General features: G+C 40.0%; 1 protein-coding gene across 4 annotated transcripts in view; it reads left to right on the top strand.

The window, feature by feature from the left end:
• The window catches only part of map3k7 (mitogen-activated protein kinase kinase kinase 7), a 28,328-nt gene extending 12,520 nt beyond the window's left edge, over positions 1-15,808 (top strand). For 3 of the 4 annotated variants that reach the window (XM_085432923.1, XM_085432925.1, XM_085432924.1), the window contains exons 10-18: positions 1,269-1,350; positions 4,992-5,122; positions 5,481-5,628; positions 6,372-6,452; positions 10,483-10,550; positions 11,139-11,238; positions 11,910-11,971; positions 13,898-14,013; positions 14,267-15,808. In XM_085432923.1, the coding sequence (XP_085289049.1) occupies positions 1,269-1,350; positions 4,992-5,122; positions 5,481-5,628; positions 6,372-6,452; positions 10,483-10,550; positions 11,139-11,238; positions 11,910-11,971; positions 13,898-14,013; positions 14,267-14,447 (969 nt within the window). In that variant the 3' untranslated portion in view covers positions 14,448-15,808. The remainder of the gene's footprint in view (positions 1-1,268; positions 1,351-4,991; positions 5,123-5,480; positions 5,629-6,371; positions 6,453-10,482; positions 10,551-11,138; positions 11,239-11,909; positions 11,972-13,897; positions 14,014-14,266) is intronic. The other variant, XM_085432926.1, reaches the window with a different exon arrangement.
• The last annotated feature ends 3,426 nt before the right edge of the window (positions 15,809-19,234 follow it).

Below are 19,234 nucleotides of genomic sequence, written 5' to 3' on the forward strand. Positions count from 1 at the left end.
GAATCAAATCCCGCAGTGCCAGACGTGTTCCGCTGCTGAAGCCAGTGCATGTCCAGGCCCGTCTGAAGTTTGCCAGAGAGCACATGGATGATCCAGCAGAGGATTGGGTGAATGTCATGTGGTCAGATGAAACCAAAGTAGAACTTTTTGGTATAAACTCAACTCGTCGTGTTTGGAGGAAGAAGAATACTGAGTTGCATCCCAAGAACACCATACCTACTGTGAAGCATGGGGGTGGAAACATCATGCTATGGGGCTGTTTTTCTGCCAAGGGGACAGGACGACTGATCCGTGTTAAGGACAGAATGAATGGGGCCATGTATCGTGAGATTTTGAGCCAAAACCTCCTTCCATCAGTGAGAACTTTGAAGATGAAACGAGGCTGGGTCTTCCAACATGACAATGATCCAAAACACACCGCCCGGGCAACAAAGAAGTGGCTCCGTAAGAAGCATTTGAAAGTCCTGGAGTGGCCTAGCCAGTCTCCAGACCTCAACCCCATAGAAAATCTGTGGCGGGAGTTGAAAGTCCGTGTTGCTCGGCGACAGCCCCAAGACATCACTGCTCTCGAGAAGATCTGCATGGAGGAATGGTCCAAAATACCAGCTACTGTGTGTGCAAACCTGGTAAAGACCTATAGTAAACGTTTGACCTCTGTTATTGCCAACAAAGGTTATGTTACAAAGTATTGAGTTGTATTTTTGTTATTGACCAAATACTTATTTTCCACCCTGATTTACGAATAAATTCTTTACAAATCCTACCATGTGGATTCATGGATTTTTATTTTTTTTTCACATTCTGTCTCTCACAGTTGAAGTGTACCTCTGGTGCAAATTACTGACCTCTGTCATCATTTTAGGTGGGGGAACTTGCACAATCGGTGGCTGACTAAATACTTTTTTGCCCCACTGTATACTGTGCTATATAGTGTCAGAACTATAGTAAACGAAGGTCACTTAGCAGTTGACCAACCCTATCTCTTTTCTGCAAGGTAAATATGGCTTTGTGTCAGTGATCTCTGGTAGATTCATTCTTGGTGTTCTCTTAGTGTTTGAGGTTGTAACATTAAGCCAAATATAGCTTAAACTTTCCATATATTATTTATTATATATATTACATATATATACATAATACATATATTATGTCTCAAAATATCACCAAGTCCTACTCTCCTGAATTAATTATACTAATAGGATTTTTTTCATTCATAGTAAGCCTGAGTTGAGAACTCCCAACATTATGTGTTGTTTTCATTCTTTTTGCAGTACTTCCCAGGGTCTGATGAACCCCTTCAGTATCCATACCAGTATTCAGATGAGGGACAGAGCAACTCTGCAACTAGTACAGGTACATCTCATGTTAAGGTCGTGTGAAGATGACGCTCTAGATTATGTTTAAATAATTATAGTTCCTCTTACTGCTGCTAATCGCTTTTCTTTACAGAAAAACTATTATGTGCGTCGTTAACTTACTTCTTCTACCACATAGGATTTTTTTCCTTTGTTAATTCAAACTGTTTTCTCTGCCTGCACAAATACCATGGATGTTTACAAAGGTGTACCATGAGCGGCATGTTGTTGACCAGCACAGCAACTCCAGTGTATCCTGGTATCTATACAGTTGCCCAGTACTGAGCTCAAGGTCACATGTGTTTTAGAAGTTCTCAGAATAATATACCTTCAAAAGAAAGCAGCCTTGGCTTAAGTTTGTGGGCAAATGATTGCAGTAAAATTCAGGCCAGTACACATAACATTAGCAGCTGGATTAACATTAACATGAAGCAGTAAGATAGATGTTCCTAAGTACATAAGTACTGGAGTACACCAAAACATCCTCAAAAGCCAGACATCATTCCGCGATCCAAGAAAATTCAGGAACAAATGACAAACTAAATAAAGCCATATCTAATTCAATTCAATTCAATTCAAATTCTTTGTTGTCCCAAAAGGGAAATTAGTTTAGCAACAGGATAAAAGTAAACGCAACAATAATATAAAATTACAATAATAGTAATAGAAAAGCTCTGGGACTCCAGAAAGCCACAGTGAAAGCCATTATCCACAAATGGGGAAAACATGTAAGAGTGGTGAACCCTCCCAGGAGTGGCCACATGACCAAAATTACCCCAAAAGTGCAGTGACGACTCATCCAAGAGGTCCCAAAAGACCCCAGAAGGACATCAGAAGAACTGTATGCCTCAGTTAAGGCCGGTATTCATGACTCCACCAGAAGAAAGAGACGACAAAAGGAACATAAAGGCTCTTCTCAGTTTTGCTGGAGAACATCTTGATGATCCCCAAGACTTTTGGACAAAAGTGTGTGTCCCCTTGCATCTTGCATTACTATAACACAGCATTTCAGAAAAGGAACATCATACCAACAGTAAAATATGGTGGTAGTAGTATGATGGTGTGGAGCTGTTTTGTTGACTTGCTATAGTAAATGGAACCATGAATTCTGTTGTCTACCAAATCATCCTTGAAGGAGAATGTCCAGCCATCAAGCCGAAGTTCACTTGGGTTCTGCAGCAGGACAATGATCCGAAACACACCAGCAAGTCCACCTCTGAATGATATAAGAAAAACCAAATGAAGACTTTGGAGTGGCCTAGTCAAAGCTTTGAACTGAATTTGATTGCCATTCTGTGGTATGACCTAAAAAGCCGGTTCATGCTCAAACTCTCCAGTGAGGCTGAATTACAACAATTCTACAAAGATGAGTGGGCCAAGATTTCTCCACAGCGCTGTAAAAGACTCATTGCCAGTCATCACAAATGCTTCAGTGCAGTTGAGGGTGCAGTGACAGTAACACTGAACAGAGTACACAGAAGTGTGGCATTTTTGTGAATTTATAGGACCAGCACTGAATCAGTGTGGCATACAGTCAGGTCCATAAATATTGGGACATCGACACAATTCCAACAAATGAAACAAACAAGATGTGCTTTAACTGCAGACTGTCAGCTTTTATTAGAGGGTTATTACATCAAAATCGGGTGTAGGAATTAAAACAGTTTGCATATGTGCCTCCCACTTGTTAAGGGACCAAAAGCAATGGGACAATTGGCTTCTTGGCTGTTCCATGGCCAGGTGTGTGATATCCCCTCATCCCAATTGCAATGAGCAGATAAAAGGTCCAGAGTTCATTTCAAGTGTGCTATTTGCATTTGGAATCTGTTGCTGTCAACTGCCAAGATGAGATCCAAAGAGCTGTCACTATCAGTGAAGCAAGCCATCATTAGGCTGAAAAAACAAAACAAACCCATCAGAAAGATGGCAAAAACATTAGGCGTGGTCAAAACAACTGTTTGAAACGTTCTCATGAAGAAGGAATGCACCGGTGAGCTCAGCAACACCGAAAGACCCAGAAGACCACAGAAAACAACTGTGGTGGATGACCGAAGAATCCTTACCCTGGTGAAGAAAACACCCTTCTCAACAGTTGGCCAGATAAAAAACACACTCCAGGAGGTAGGTGTATGTATGTCAAAGTCAGCAATCAAGAGAAGACTCCACCAGTGTGAATACAGAGGGTTCACCACAAGATGTAAACCATTGGTGAGCCCCAAAAACAGGAAGGCCAGATTAGAGTTTGCCAAACGACATCTAAAAAAAACCTTCACAGTTCTGGAACAACATCCTATGGACAGGTGAGACCAAGATCAACTTGTACCAGAGTGATGGGAAGAGAAGAGTATGGAGAAGGAAAGGAACTGCTCATGATCCTAACCATACCACCTCATCAGTAAAGCATGTTGGTGGAACTGTCATGGCGTGGGCATGTATGGCTGCCAGTGGAACTGGTTCTCTTGTATTCATTGATGATGTGACTGCTGAGAAAAGCAGCACGATGAATTCTGAAGTGTTTCGGGCAATAATATCTGCTCATATTCAGCCAAATGCTTCAGAACTCATTGGACGGCGCTTCACAGTGCAGATGGACATTGACCCAAAGCATACTGCAAAAGCAACCAAAGAGTTTTTGAATGGAAAGAAGTGGACTGTTTTGCAATGGCCAAGTCAATCACCTGAACTGAATCAGATTGAGCATGCATTTCACTTGCTGGAGACAAGACTGAGGGGAAAATGCCCCAAGAACAAGCAGTAACTGAAGACGGTTGCAGTAGAGGCCTGGCAGAGCATCACCAGGGATGAAACCCAGCGTCTGGTAATGTCTGTGTTCCAGACTTCCGGCTGTGATTAACTGCAAAGGATTTGCAACCAAGAATTAAAAAGTGAAAGTTTGATTTGTGGTTCTTATTCTGTCCCATTACTTTTGGTCCCTTAACAAGTGGGAGGCACATATGCAAACTGTTGTTATTCCTACACCATTCACCTGATTTGGATGTAAATACCCTCTAATAAAATCTGACAGTCTGCAGTTAAAGCACATCTTGTTCATTTCATTTGGAAACCATTGTGGTGGTGTATAGAGCCAAAAATGTTAGAATTGTGTCGATGTCCCAATATTTATGGTCCTGACTGTAAGTACACGTGAGCCTCCCACCTCTCCCAGGAGCCACAGATGCTCTGCCCCCACCCAACTCCTCCATAGAGATGGCCGTGGCAAGACGATTCAAATACAGCCTCAACTCAAATGAGACAACCACCTAAGTTTAAGCATATAACTAAGCAGAGGAAAATGCATTGTAGTAATATTTTCAGTCTATTTCAGATTTCTATATTTGTCTGTTAGTTCTTTATTTTCATTATTTGATTTTTTTTCAGTGTTTTGAAAACTCAAAGACAACAAAAATCCACAAAGTTAATGTAAAGATGCAATACCGGTGAAAGTGTATATTTAAAAAAATATTGAAACTGTCTCTGTGCCAGTATAAATTTGAGCAGATAGCCCTTGTGCCAAAAATTTACTGCAGTCTTGTTCTCGATCGCTCCTTTCCTGCCTGCCTGCTTTGCTGTCCTGATATTAAAACTGATAAATAAATTTAACTTCTGTCCTGTCCTGTCCTGTGTCTATTGAAATGACAGGTTCATATGTAGACTACACTGGTAACAGCACAAGCTACAGAAGTGATGCGAACATGGAGCACAGTGATTCTCAAGGGAGCAATGACACTATTAAGATTACGCCTCAGTTTGCACCTCATTTCAAGCCAAAGGTAAGACCATATTAAAAAGGGACGTTTTTACTGTACATGTAATGATTTATCTTTTTTTTTTGTCTTCTGTTGACAACTCTGCTGGTTTCTGTGTTGTGGTGTTTTTTTTAACATAGTTTTTACATAGTTTGGATTCATCATAATGCATATGTCAATGAACAATGAAACAAACATAAAGGTCCTTAAAGGACAATTTTTTATATTAGCTGTTATATTGACTGGTAAAAAAATGTATATCCCAGGTTTGCAGAACACTGAAAACCCAGAGTCAGCCATGAAGTTGCACTGATAAGCACTTAATCCTCATTTGTAATACAGTCTTCTGTGGTTCAGTAAAAGTTTCGTGTTTGTCTTTCAGGGAGACACATTAAGGAATGTGTCTCTTTCCAGAGGGGGCAGCGTTGAGAGTCTGTCAGCACGAACACAGTGCCTGTCTTCTTCTGACAGCAAAAGAATGAGTGCTGACCTGTCAGAGTTGGAGCCCAAGATGCAGTTTGCACCTGCAGGTAATGCCAGACAAAACTTGGCACAAATCAATACATCAAATACATTTAAGAAAAGAAAAAAAAGACCAGCTTAACAAAGCATATTGGCCTGATCATGCCATTACTTCAAATTTAAAAAAAAAAAAAAAAGGGGGGGAGTGCATGCAGTATTAATATTGAGGCAGTCTTTGCTGGTCCAGTCTGGAAGCTTCTTTTTGGCACCTAGGTCGCCCTTTTATGTGATTTCATCACTTTGAATTGAAGATTGATTCCTCATTAAAAGTGCCAATATGTCTCTGAAGATAGGGCCTCTCGAAACCAGCTGTCGCTAATCTCCTTTCAGCAGATGTACTCGTGCTGTCATAGAGAAACTAAATCAAGAACTCCTCTGGTGTAGTTTCGATTTCAATGTGAATGTCTGTCAGTTTTCTTTCTTGTTTGTTTGTTTGTTTTAAATGTTGTTCACAATTAAATATAGCTTCAGTGGTTGGGGTTTCTAACATTTAATTATTGAAAACTCTGTTCTCAGATCACCTTGTTGAACTTTTCCAAAAAGCAAAATTCCTGCTCTTGTCTGTGCTGAGGAAGGTAGTGCATTCTCTGCTGACTGTCTATGCAGTACTGATTCACAGCTCCTGGAATGAATGGTGCATGTTTCCTCTGCATGCACAGCTATGTTCTGCATGTGTATGACCCACATTTGCAGTCCAGCTGTGGGCATGCTTGTCCTGTATGCAGCTATATGTGTATATGTGTTTTTGCAGCAAACCCCCCGTATAAGCGAGGCCACCGTAAAACTGCATCATTCGGAACCATACTGGATGTCCCCAAGATCGTCGTTACAGGTATCACTGGACTACTGGTCTTTCCGGTGACACGGTGGAACTGGCTTGAATGAGCCTGTGGGTTACTGTCATCAGACATGGCTTTCTGTTGTGTGTCACTCCATATGATCCCCTCAAGAATGCAGATAATGTTCATAACATTTAAATTTTTTTCGAATTTGCCCTCTGATTTAAAAACACAAACCAAAAATTTAAAATTTAAAAAAACAACAACACAGAAGTCCTTGAAGCTGATTTTGGAGTTACATACATCATAGCTGTGTCATGTCCTGTTTTCTGTTTTTTCTTTGTTTGTTTTTCGTAAAATATTGAAGTTTTCTCATCTGTTATCAACACATTTGTTGGAGCTGTGTGCATATTTGTCCACTAAAAGCAAGTGGTTGTTAATCAGTACGTTATAGTCAGTATTTTGACATAGATGAGATAACTTTCCTAAGTCCTGGCCCTCTCCTGTCTCTTATATCCCTGGCTTGGCTGCAGCAAATCACGGGTAGCAGTAGTAAATTAGTGCATTTGAGCTTGTCCTTGACTTTCATGCTTAGAGGACATTGAGAAAGCATGGCTATTTTTTTTTTCCCCATTTCTCACTCACTTTCCATCCATCCACATCCACTTTGAAAAAAGTCATTTTGATTAATTTCCCTCACAGTGAGGGTCAGAGCTATTATTATAAGTTGAGATATGGATCAAAGGGAATGGGGACAACTCTGCCTGTCAGAAATACTTCTATTTTGAAGATATATGAGAGACATTGAGTAAGTGTTTCATTTAATCAAGTGGTGCAGGGAGTCTGCATGGAATTGTTATAGATGGTAAGGCACGCACCTTTGGATCTGCAAACCTGTACAAGGAAAAAAAATAACCAATTTATGTAATGAGTGTCAGTAAAATGTGGTCTGATCTTCATCGAGTCACTTTTCCATGATCCCTCCAGATCACCGCTGACTCACCACCAAACCAATCACGTTGGTGGTGAGTGAGCGACCCGACCGTGGGGTGTGCTTTGATCTGTGAAACGTTACATGTGTAACACTGTCTATGTGACTACATTTAAGAAGTGCTTAAAATATTTGAAAAATGTTTAGTGTCATCTTGTCAGTACAGAACATGACATCATCAGGTTGGTTGTTTGCAGTCAATAGGTTTATATTAGTGTATGTTATCTAACTAGTAATAGAACCAATAACTCTAAAACTAAAAATTTGTCTTAATAGGATCACTTTTCATGGATGTAAATTAGAAATTTGGGGAATGTCCTGACTATAGAAGAATCCCTTTTCCAAGTGGGTGGTGTTAAAGTTGATATCGCTTATTTTATTTATTTGTTTGTTTGTTTGTTTTAGGCGTCAGTTAATTGTGAATCACACAGGCCTAGAGATCAGTCAAATCCACCAAAATAAGTCTGCACTGGTCGTGACTTGCGACCAGTTGCAAATGGTTGCTGTGAGACTCATTGCTATAGAGCCATCCACGGAGACCTAAAGACTTCATTGACCACTGACCCCCGTGACCTGTTTGGCAGGCGATTGCTGGATGTTGCGGCCAGTCTTTCATGTGATATTAGTTGCAAAGATGTATACAGTGCTACACCAAAAGCTTCCTGGGGATTTCTTTGGTAACTAGCAGGTCGCCAACAGTTTGCATAGAAGATGCTGACCAGTCTGCAAACTACTTGCCAAGCAGTTGTGCGTTTTTAAAATGTGTTGGTTGCAACATGTCATTGCTGGTTGGTGAAAAGTTTATGCAAAATGTCACATTTTTAATCGTTAATTGCATTGTTTGCCATAACTTTGATTACAAGTATTGCTTTTTTCAGTCCATTATGAATGTATTATTATTTAGAGGCCCTGTCACACTGTCCTAGAGATTAGATAACAAACACCAGCAACCGCAATTTTAACAGGAGGACATTTTATCTTAGACTGTCCCAGTTCCCATTTAACATTGCCATTTCAGAGATTGTGACCATATATAATACAGATTAATGGTATGTTGGTAAAATGTCAAAAGTCTGATGTCTTGAATAATATTTAGCATTTTTGGGAGTCCTAAAAAGTTTAATTCCATTCAAAGCTTAGTTGATTTTGGTGTGAAGCCCAGAGGGACCTGCCTGCTAATAAAATATCATTTTAGGTTAGTACCTGTGGCTAATTGTCATGTTGTTGCTCCAACTGTCAACTCTTAGCTTCAGAGTGACTGTTATTCCTAAAGACAGATATGTAAATTATTAGTGCTATTATGAGGAGTGGTAGTAGTATTACTCCATGTACTATTGGTTGCACTCGTGTTTTGGTGCTAGTTTGTGACTCTGTGTAACATATAGGGATGGATATCGTTTAGGTTTTATCCGATACCAGTACTAAACCGGTACTTTTGAAACGGTGCCGGTGCTTAAACGGTGCTCGAATCGGTGATTAAAGAATGGAGAACACAAAATTGGTCCAAAAACCTCTCATGTTTAGCTGTTTTTATGTAAAAAGATAACAATGTTAGCCTTTTATGCAGCTATGGGGGATTTATGGTATCACTCTTGGCTGGAAGCAGTGCTTAAACAATGAAAAAAACAAAACACAAACTTTGTCCAAAAACCTCTCATGTTTAGCTGTTTTCCACTTTTTCTTTGGTCATTTTAGCCTTTTAGGCCAGGGTGAAGGGAGTATCTGCCATCAAACAAGAAGACAGCCACATGTAACTACGATGGTGTTTGCTAGTTCACCTTACAGGCATTAATTTAATAACGTGGTTAGCCTACTCAACGTAAATTACACACGAACAACATTAAGCTACTCACACAGAGAAGAACGGCTGCTGCTGCCATCATCCGTCATCATTTCTGCTACACTGGCAGGGCTAGGGGCCAGGACTCTCCTCTTTGGGTTTTTGTGGGATGTTGCTAACTCCGGGTCTGATAACAGGCACCACACCCACAGTAGATGTGCTCGGTGTGAGGTCTCGCAGTAAGCTATCAAATACGCCGCATTTTTCGGCTTTTAACAAAATGCTGTGCGTCGCCAGGTGTTTCATCAGATTCGAGGTGTTGCCTCCTTTGCACAGTATCATCTTAAAGCACTTGTTGCAGGCTGCTGAGTTTGCATCTTTTGCTGTGAAGTACAGCCAGACTTTTGACTGCTTCACCTTGGGCATTTTTAATCTGTAGCACTGCTCTAAAAGAACGTACGTACCTGGGCCCGCCTACTACGCTTGCAAAGGTAAAATGATTGGCTAGAATCCAAAGTGTATGACATCTCAGGAAAAAAAAAAGCACCGAAATAAAGCACCGAAATGTGCGCTGCTTTTCAGTCTATGGCACCAGTTCTCTAGTAACATCCCTAGTAACATGTGTGGAGAAAACACTGGAATTCTGTCAGAACTTGAAATTGCATGCAACTGAAGAGTCTTGTAGTTCCTGCAAGGTGATCGAGCTGATGTTCTGATTGCACCTAATGTCATCCTGGCATAGTGTTAACCTGACCAGCAGATGAATTGCTGATTACTAGAATGAGTACTGTGACATTTTGTGTTTTTGTCTGAGCCGCCCCCAACAACCTTTTTTGTATTTTTGTCTGGAGTGGTGGTTTGTGTGTATGCTGTGTTCTCTGTCAATGGCGGTTACTTATAGCCCCGCTGTTTTTGTTCTCTTCTACCCATCCCTGAGTCTGATTCTGCTGCAGGTGTCTTTATGTTAAAACAGAGTTTTTCCTTCGCACTGTTGCCAAGTGCTTGCTAGGGGGATTGTTACAGGGAGTTGGGTGATTGTTTGGGTTTCTTTCTAATATTGTTGGGTCTTTACATTTCAATATTGTGAACCTTGAACAAGTGGCACAACATAAATAGAATTGAATGGATTGGTTATGTTCCCGCCACACCACAACTTATGATGGTTAAGTAAGTGCAACTGTTACAGTATGGCTCTGTGGGTCTGGATCCCCGTCAAGCCACAAGCAAACACAGGGATTAGTCCCCCAGTACCACTATCCATAGTACTTGAGGTCTCACTCTTTCTCTTGTCTGTCCTTTACGCTTTTCACAGCCACATGTGAGTCTCAGAGACGTCGGTCTGTACAGGATCTGCCAGGCATCTGCACAGAATCCAGCCAGGTAAGACATGTGCAGAGGACCTGTGAGGTTTTAGCTTTTTGATGATTAGTGACTTTAGGGATTGAGCGTTTAAAGAGATCTAACTTAAATCACATTTTTTAGTTTGAAAGATAACAGTTAGCTTTTCTAGTTTCACGCTCTTTATGGTGTGCCCAGAATTATAGCTTCACTGTTCAGTCCTTAGCAGTTCAACAAAACCATATTCACAGATCACGTCACAGCATAATGCGATTGTCTACTATACCATTAAAGTATCAATGCATTAGATTCATTAGTAAACTTAAAACCTGCACAATCAGAGTGCACAGTACTTTCGTGTCAAGCTTAAAGCATAACAGCCACATTGTGGGACACAAATGTGACAGAACTGCTTAAAGTGGCTGTTAAATGGTGCGCTCATTATTCTTCACTATTGCTGCTAACAAAACACTGTGGAGCATCTTCAAAGACATGACATTACTAAAAATGTCTCCATGTTGTCTACAATGAGTGCACTATTTTGCTCATATTTTGGTCCAGATGTCATTTTCTCACTCTGAGACTTGGAGGGTATTATTGACTTTTTGGCTTCTTTTGTAACCTTTGCAGGGGAGTAGGAACAGCAGTCGATCTTCCAGTCCAAGTGTGAGAATGATGCCGCCTGACAAGACAAGTGGCAGGGGCTATTTCTCCCCCGATGACCCCACAGGTAATGACAACTGCACAAATTCCACTACAGTTAACTACTGTTTACTACATTGGGTAGTCCCACCCAATGTACAGCCACAATTGAGAAGGGAATCACTGTTGAAAAGTTTTTGTAAGCTATTTGTTTGAAATTATGAGCAACAGTACAGAAATTATTATATAATTATTGTACGTATTAAGTCTCAAACTGCCACATTGGGAAAGTATTATTAGGACTGAACATATGAGTCATATCATGTGCAGTAACAGCTGGGAACTCCTGGCATCTCAGTTTCTGATGAAAACTGCTAATTGGTAATCCTCAAAAAGCTCTCCTCTTCCAAATCCATGACAGTCTAAGTGAATTGAAACAAATCCTTTCTGGACCATATCAAAAAGTTTAGTTGCGAAGAACTTCTTGTCAGCTGTTCCCACTGAGGTATCCATGTCAAATGTCAGAGTGAAAAATTGTACCCCTCAGTGATTTATTACACATCTATTAAACACAATGACTATACCACCATCAATATCACTGTGGCCCAACTTTATAACTCATTCAGGCTACCTTTATAAATGTTAATGATTTTTCTGTTTTTTGGCCAAAGATGTGTTTAGGACGTGTGTTGCTAATTTCTGACATTTCTGTTTCTATGAAGTCCCAAAACAGCCTGTTATATATCTTTCTCCCCTCAGATACAAATGGCTCAGACAACTCCATTCCCATGGCTTATCTCACCCTAGACCATCAGCTGCAGGTACACCATCCTATCAGGCACTTGTACACAATGCACTGATGTGTAAATAATAGGGGTGCAATGATACACAAAATTCACGATTCGGTTCGATACTTTGGTGTCACGGTTCGATATTTTTTCGATACAAAAAAATGTTCATTCCTTTTTAATTTGTCATTTATTAAAATTATAAAGATATATTTTAACTCAAAAGTACAGTTTTTAAATGTAATGTTGCTGAAACAACAAAATAATTAAAAAAAAAAAATCTTATCTGGTCGAGAAATCACTCATCTTTGGAAAAGAGTTTATTTCAGAGAAATGGCTCTTTCCAAAATAAAAGCTATACTATACGCTTCTTCTGGGCTATATTCTCAGCAGCATATTAAACATATCAGGTCCCCATAAGGAGAATCATGTGCTAACGGCTGTCTAGTTTGTAGCATACGTACTTGTTGTTTTTGTCTGCTTCCACTTGTCTTTGCACTAGGATGATGTCGGCGTAAATGTGCAGTCATATTCGTTGTGTTCCCACTAGTGCTGTCAGCATTAATCTCGTTAAAATTGACATTAACGCCATAACGCGGCAAATCTCCGTTAACGAGTTACTGCGGATCGCCCCGTGTGTGGGGCTGGACGGCGTCAACACGTTAACGAGCTAATTGCGCTAACGCACTAATTCCCAACAATGTAATTGAGCATTGCGTGGCACATCTAACATACTGTTTTACTTTTGTCCATGACGCGCTTACCTTCAGGGTCATACTTCACATGAAGACCAAAATAGTTCCAAACGCCAGATCTGAATGAGGGTGGGGGAGGTTCAATTTTGGCTAGCGTTGAGGAAGTTGCCATGTTGCAACGAGCTTAACATCTGTCTCGCTAGCTTGCGCTGAGCTCAGTGGATCTACGCTCGACAGTGCAGCCTAGACGGAGTAGTTGAACGCAGATACACTGAGCTCTCAACACAGACAGCATCATCAGAAGAAAAGTTGATAAAATAAATTAAAAATTTTGTATTGTTCAATACATATGCGTACCGAACCGAAAGCACTGTATCGAACGGTTCAATATCGATACGAGTATTGCTGCACCCCTAGTTAATAACCCTTCCTTCCCACTGTCACCAAAAGTGCTTGCTCATAGTGGGTCATATGAATGTTGGGTTTTTCTCTGTATGTATTATTGTAGGGTATTCCTTACAATATAAAGCGCCTTGAGGCGACTGTTGTTGTGATTTGGCCCTGTGTAAATAAAATTTAATTGAATTGAATTATGCTTTGTAATGTAAATGCTGTATTGAATCTGATGCGGCTCAGCTGCACTGGTATCAATTCAAGTTCATTGAGTTTTATTTTTAGAGTGCCAAATCACAACAACAGTTGCCTCGAGGCACTTAGCTATGAGGCGACTGAGGCCATGGGACATCAGCCATCTCATTATTATTATTATTTGTAGAATCCCAGTAGAGCACTACGATCTTCCAATCAGATGCTCCTAGCACAACCTAGGTGTCGACTGAAGTCCAGAGGTGACCGGGCCTTTGCAACCGTGGCACCTAGACTCTGGAATAACCTCCGTGTTCATATTCGGACCGCCGAGTCTATCCAGTCTTTTAAATCATGTCTTAAAACCCATCTTTTTACTTTGGCTTTTGATTCTAACTAGTTGGCTGTTATCTGGCTTGTTGTATTGTCACCTATTGTTTCCTGCCCTGTTTTCTTGTTTTAATTGCCTCATGCTTTTACTGACTGTGAAACACTATTGTCAACTTTGTTGTTTTTAATATGTGCTATATAAATAAATTTTGATTAGATTAGATTATTATTATTATTATCCCTGAGGACATGATGCTCTGTAAACAGAGTAATGTAAATTTAAATACGCACTAGCTGATACTAATGCCTGAGCAGAATATTTTTAAACAGCGTCCATTTTCATTTCCAGCCCCTTGCTCCCTGTCCCAACTCCAAAGAGTCCATGGCTGTTTTTGAGCAACACTGCAAGATGGCCCAAGAATACCTGAAAGTGCAAACTGAGATTGCCTTGCTAATCCAAAGGAAGTAAGTGTAGTGACTAAAGTCAAGTGTTGCTTAATTATTTTTCTTAAATTCACTTTCATTCAAAGACCTCACATAAACCCCAGTGGAAGATGCTTATTCATTGTGTCTTAACTGCCAAATCTCACAGCTGTAATGTGTGAATGTTTAAAATTTTAATTGCATAAAAGCTACCAAAGCTGCATGCATAATCTCGTAACATAATGTTGAAAATGACATGCCTAAAAACGCAGCCCCCCCCTGACTATCTGCACAGGAAGGAGCTCATTGCTGAACTGGACCAAGACGAAAAGGACCAGCAGAACACGTCCCGTCTGGTGCAGGAGCACAAAAAGCTGCTGGAGGAGAATAAGAGTCTGTCCACATACTACCAGAAGTGTAAAAAACAGCTGGAGCTGATCCGGGTTCAGCAACAGAAGAGACAGGGCACGTCATGATGAGACACAACCCCCCCCCCCCCCCCCCCCCTCCTCGTCACCTCCACCCTCCTGCGCTCCTCAACATTGCACACCAACACTACCCGTCATCTGCTCTGCACATACACTGCTCCCAGTCCAGCTTTGGAAAGAGACCTCTATTCTACTGTCTGCTGCATGTTGCATTGTAGACCCAACAGGAAGACCTTTGTCTCCTGTACATACATTTGCACATCCTCACAGTGTCTTCTGTGAGCGCAGACCAAACAATCACTGGTCCTCCATTCAGATGAGCCCAGACACTGCCGCTGCCGCCACTGCGCTTCAGGACGGAGCGAGGTGGCTGACGTCTATGACCGAGACAACTTGCTGATGAGACGCAGGTTGTGTTTTCTCTGTGTTTGCTCTCAGGGCCTGTGGGCTAACCAGTCAGTGTCTGTTTGCGCTCCTCAGTGGTTAATGGCCACACCATCCTCCTCAGAATGTGAAACTCAAAACAAAGGCTTTGAAGCAGAATGTGCAAAAAAATCTTTCTGCAGTGCGTGCTAGGAATCCCTGTTATCCAAATCATAGCCCCTTTTTAAATTCACCCATTATCTCTACCTTTTTAATTGTGAGCATGAGCCTCTCCATAGACCTCCAGTCAGATGTGTCAGCAGAAGGAAGAGCTTCACATTAAAATACACATTAAAAAGTGGGCTAGCTTCCAGAGTAAATACAAGGAGCTGTGGTATCCCTTCTTATTTGACCTCAGTGTTGTTTTGCGTTTTGTCTTTTCTATTCAGTAGTTCACTTTGTGTCATTTGTTTGCAATAGGACATATTTTATCTGGTCTGTGAATGGCCTAACGGACAAAATAGAGGAGGGTCACCTCCCTATACAGTAGAAGTTGTTTTTAGTTCACATGTTGCCTTAGAAGTTGCCTGCATTTTAAGTGCTTGTGTTATGTGATATTTAGTGGGGATAAAAAAAAATTTTTTTTTTAAAGATATTTTTGATCTACTGAACATGAATGAAATAATAACGGAAAGAAGAGAGATAGATGTGTATCATTGAACTGATAATGTAAATGTCTGCCAGCAGCTTTATTCCCAGGACTATGAAATGTACGTTTTTTTTCTTGGTGTCTCACATCTCGTAAGTATTTTTGCACAGTTGCTATTTAATCAGGTTATATTCAAATTGTATTTCTCATTATACTGGTTCTGGTTTTAAACATCCAAGACTTAACAACATCTTTCTTTTTAAGTCCTCCTGTTGAGATTGAATTATAACACACACACACACACCTCTTTTTCGAAATGTTTCATAAGTTATTGGGAAGGGGGTGCAGCATATGACATCAAGGAAGGCATTATGAAATAAACAAAATGGTGAAACGATGTGATGTGTGTGTTATTATGGAGGATGAAACTACAGAGACTAAAACCAATAGAATATACTTTTTAAGGCTATACAGTTAGACATTTTAACATGGGGGGGTCATCTTTCAAGCTGGACATTTTATTCAGATTATTATTTTTTTTATGACAAATCTAACAAATTTAAAAATGTAACAAACCCACATACAGATTCAAAAAACACAACCAACCTGTACAATCATGTCCAACATACCCAAGATTCCTTTTTCATTCCTGGCTTCTCTTACTTTAGTAACAACAGTCCTGCTACAGTAAGAGAGATTTCAACCCAATAAGTCGACTCAGGGTGACATAAAAGGCAGTACTGGCAGCAAATAGTCAATCTTAAACACAGACAGGTCAGTTGGCTGCTGTCTAAAACTATAATATATGATAAATAATATATGATATCTAAACATAATAATCCAAAGAGGCTATAATGCAAACCAAAAGCTACAACGATGCTGCAGCCACTGAATCACTAAAATTGGAGGAATGCTGCGTAAATAAAGTCCCATAAGTGCTCTTGAGGCAACCTGTCAGCCAGCAGACAGTGTCATTGTCTCATCATTAAAACACAAGGAGCTCAGACTGTGCCTTTTTTCGTTTGTTTGTTTTTATCTTCACTTACAATTTTAGATGTATTTCTTTAGTCAGTAGGGAGAAAGTGTCTGCATGTTAAGACAGACACTCCAGTTAATAGAATAATCAACAAACTCTAAAGCTTTTATCAAAGAAAATTTATGTTTACTTAGGGAATAATATGTCTTGTTGGTGCAGAGTGGGGAATATTTCTGCACACTCAAACTAATAGATCTATCATTTATTCATGTATCCAGTAAAACAATTCAAATATTCTGTCATTGTAGTTCATAACATGAGGAAAAACAAGACATTACAGACATTTTAAACAGCAGAATTTTGAGCCCAAATCTGAATCTCTGCTGCAGTGCCTCCAGGCAGACAGCAGGTGGTACTAAACACACAGTCTTTGTAATGGAGCCACATAGCTGTGGATCTATTCTTCCTCAGATAAAGAACCATACATGCTCTGCCTACTGATTGCCACAATGAGTGTGAATGCCTATTTTCACACGCTACACTATATCAATTTTGTGCAATGTGCGCTCTTTTGAGTGGAGCAAATTTGGCCACCAAATCTGTCTCACATAAGACGCATCTGGCCATTGACAGTAAGGAGCAACCCCCCCCCCAACCACCCCCCTGGCTGCTGGTCTAGATTTCAGCTCCAAATTCTGACAAAGGGGTTTTTTTTGGTGGAGGGGCATTTGTGAGGGTGCTGCTTGTGTTTGAAGTTGAAAGCTAAATAGGGAACAATGACTCACTTTATTGTAGAGAAGTGATGTCATCTTCCTTCTCTTGCCAGGTATTCTGTGTGTGTGTGTGTGTGTGTGTGTGTGTGTGTGTGTAAGCTACTCCTCACTGAACTGGTAAACACAAGGAAGACAGAAGGTTGTTGCCAGCTTTGTCCAGCTCTCTTTTGTCTCAGAAGGCCATGTAAGGTTTGGCCAGCTGTAGGAAATCCAGTTTGATGGTTTATTTGTGTGTGCAAACAAGGAAGGAAGGCTTCTGTCCACAGGGCTTGTGTGTCGTTGGCTGAATTGTATTTTGTAATTATGATGTTTTATTTTCACAAGGAAACCTTCATGTCTGCAACTGGTTAGGACTTAAATTTAAAAAATAAAACAGCATGTAGCTGGAAAATAGTTTGTATATTCTTTAGTAACACAACTGATACCAAACCTGAACTCTGGTCACAAACCAATTTTGGTAAAGTTAAGTGCAAAAACATAGCAATATATGTCATCAAACTAAAAAAAAAACAATATTAAAGTAATAGGGCACCTGGCACGTGATTGATTTTGATTCTAGTGCCGGTACATTTAATTTCATTGCACTTGAAAGGACTTTGCTTCAGCTGACATCAACATTTTGTTACCAAAAAGCTGTTCTAGGTCCTTTGTAAGGTTTGACACCCAACCTTAGCTCAGTAGTTTCTACATCTGTTTAACTGTGACCACACAATTATAAAATGTGTTCTTTCAGAATAGGCTTGTTTAAGCTCTCACATTTTCCAATATCCTAGCACAATTCCCAAGTTTTTGCACAGAAGATTCCATAGTTGTACAAACACAACTATAGAGAAAACATGTTAATGTAAGATATCTGCAAAAGTGCTCTAGGTCACATTTTGATTTGTTAAATGCTTGCACGCAGGTTGAGGTTCAGTAATACTTGTATAATATTTTAGTTTTATTGTTGCAATTCAAGTGTAGTGTATGTTTTTGTTCTGCCTTCTCAAACCTAAACCAAATCAGAATGCAAATTATGTTCTCTTATTCATATATATGATGATGTAATACGCAATCCTGAATTGTCTTTGTTGAAGCGCAGTACTGAATGCAGCGGAGTAATGTCATCCCTCTCCTCACTGGAAGGGAAAGTTGAGGTTGCATTGGAAAACTGTGTGTGCTTTATGTTTTATCTATGGCATGGTAGCCATGGAAACTGGATGACATAAATAGGCTAGCAGTGGCAGAGAGAGGGATGTTGCAGTTTTTAATAATGGACAGAATTTGGGTCATGATATCTTGCTTGATCTGATCTTGTTAGATCCATAAATTGCATCATGTGCCACTTAAAATTTCATTAATTTGCATGAATCCCTGCTTGGTCTTCAAATCAGCTGCAGGCAGTCATTTAAGAACTGAGTGATGTCTCCTTGCAATCATTAAAGCAATGTTAGAGGAGGAAAAAGCCACATGTTCTTACACCAATTTTTTTTTCTTTGTTTACTTCATGTCTTATGTAATTACATACTGCAATTCAGCGACATTAACAGCTTAAGCATGGTAATTGAGATCATGAATCACTTTGCTATTTGGAATAGCACTCAACACAATTATTTCCCATTCATAATTTCACTGCAGGTTTATTTAGAGGGGCACTAATAAGAGTGAGGGAGGGAAAGAACAGTAGCTGCTCTAGTTTCTGATGCAGAATTGCAAGGAAAAGCTCTGACAAATTTTCTGTGATTATTAGCATATCAGTGGTTTGTTTCTGTTTAATTAATTTTCATGGAAGAGCATCTGAGAAACGTCTATGGGATTTTATAGTGGCAGAAAAAGGTCAAAGTCTGTGCAGCATGCTGGAATATACAAACTATGGTTCCTTAATGACAAGACGCTGCTAACAAGCCAGCAAGCAAAGCAGACTTAAAAGCATCTATTATGTGTCTTGTGCAAGCTCAGCCAACACTGATGTTAAGGTACAGACCATGGAATACATTTCAAAATCACAGCAAAGAGATGGGTGATAACCTAAACAACTAATCAAATGATTTTAATTAAATTGGTATTTAAGAATCAATAGAAGAAAATACTGAAA

Source organism: Copadichromis virginalis, linkage group LG15, assembly GCF_057382275.1.
Source record: "Copadichromis virginalis isolate Kocher_CV1m ecotype Utaka linkage group LG15, C_Virginalis_male_GT1.1, whole genome shotgun sequence".
In the NCBI taxonomy this organism is placed as follows: Eukaryota; Metazoa; Chordata; class Actinopteri; order Cichliformes; family Cichlidae; genus Copadichromis; species Copadichromis virginalis.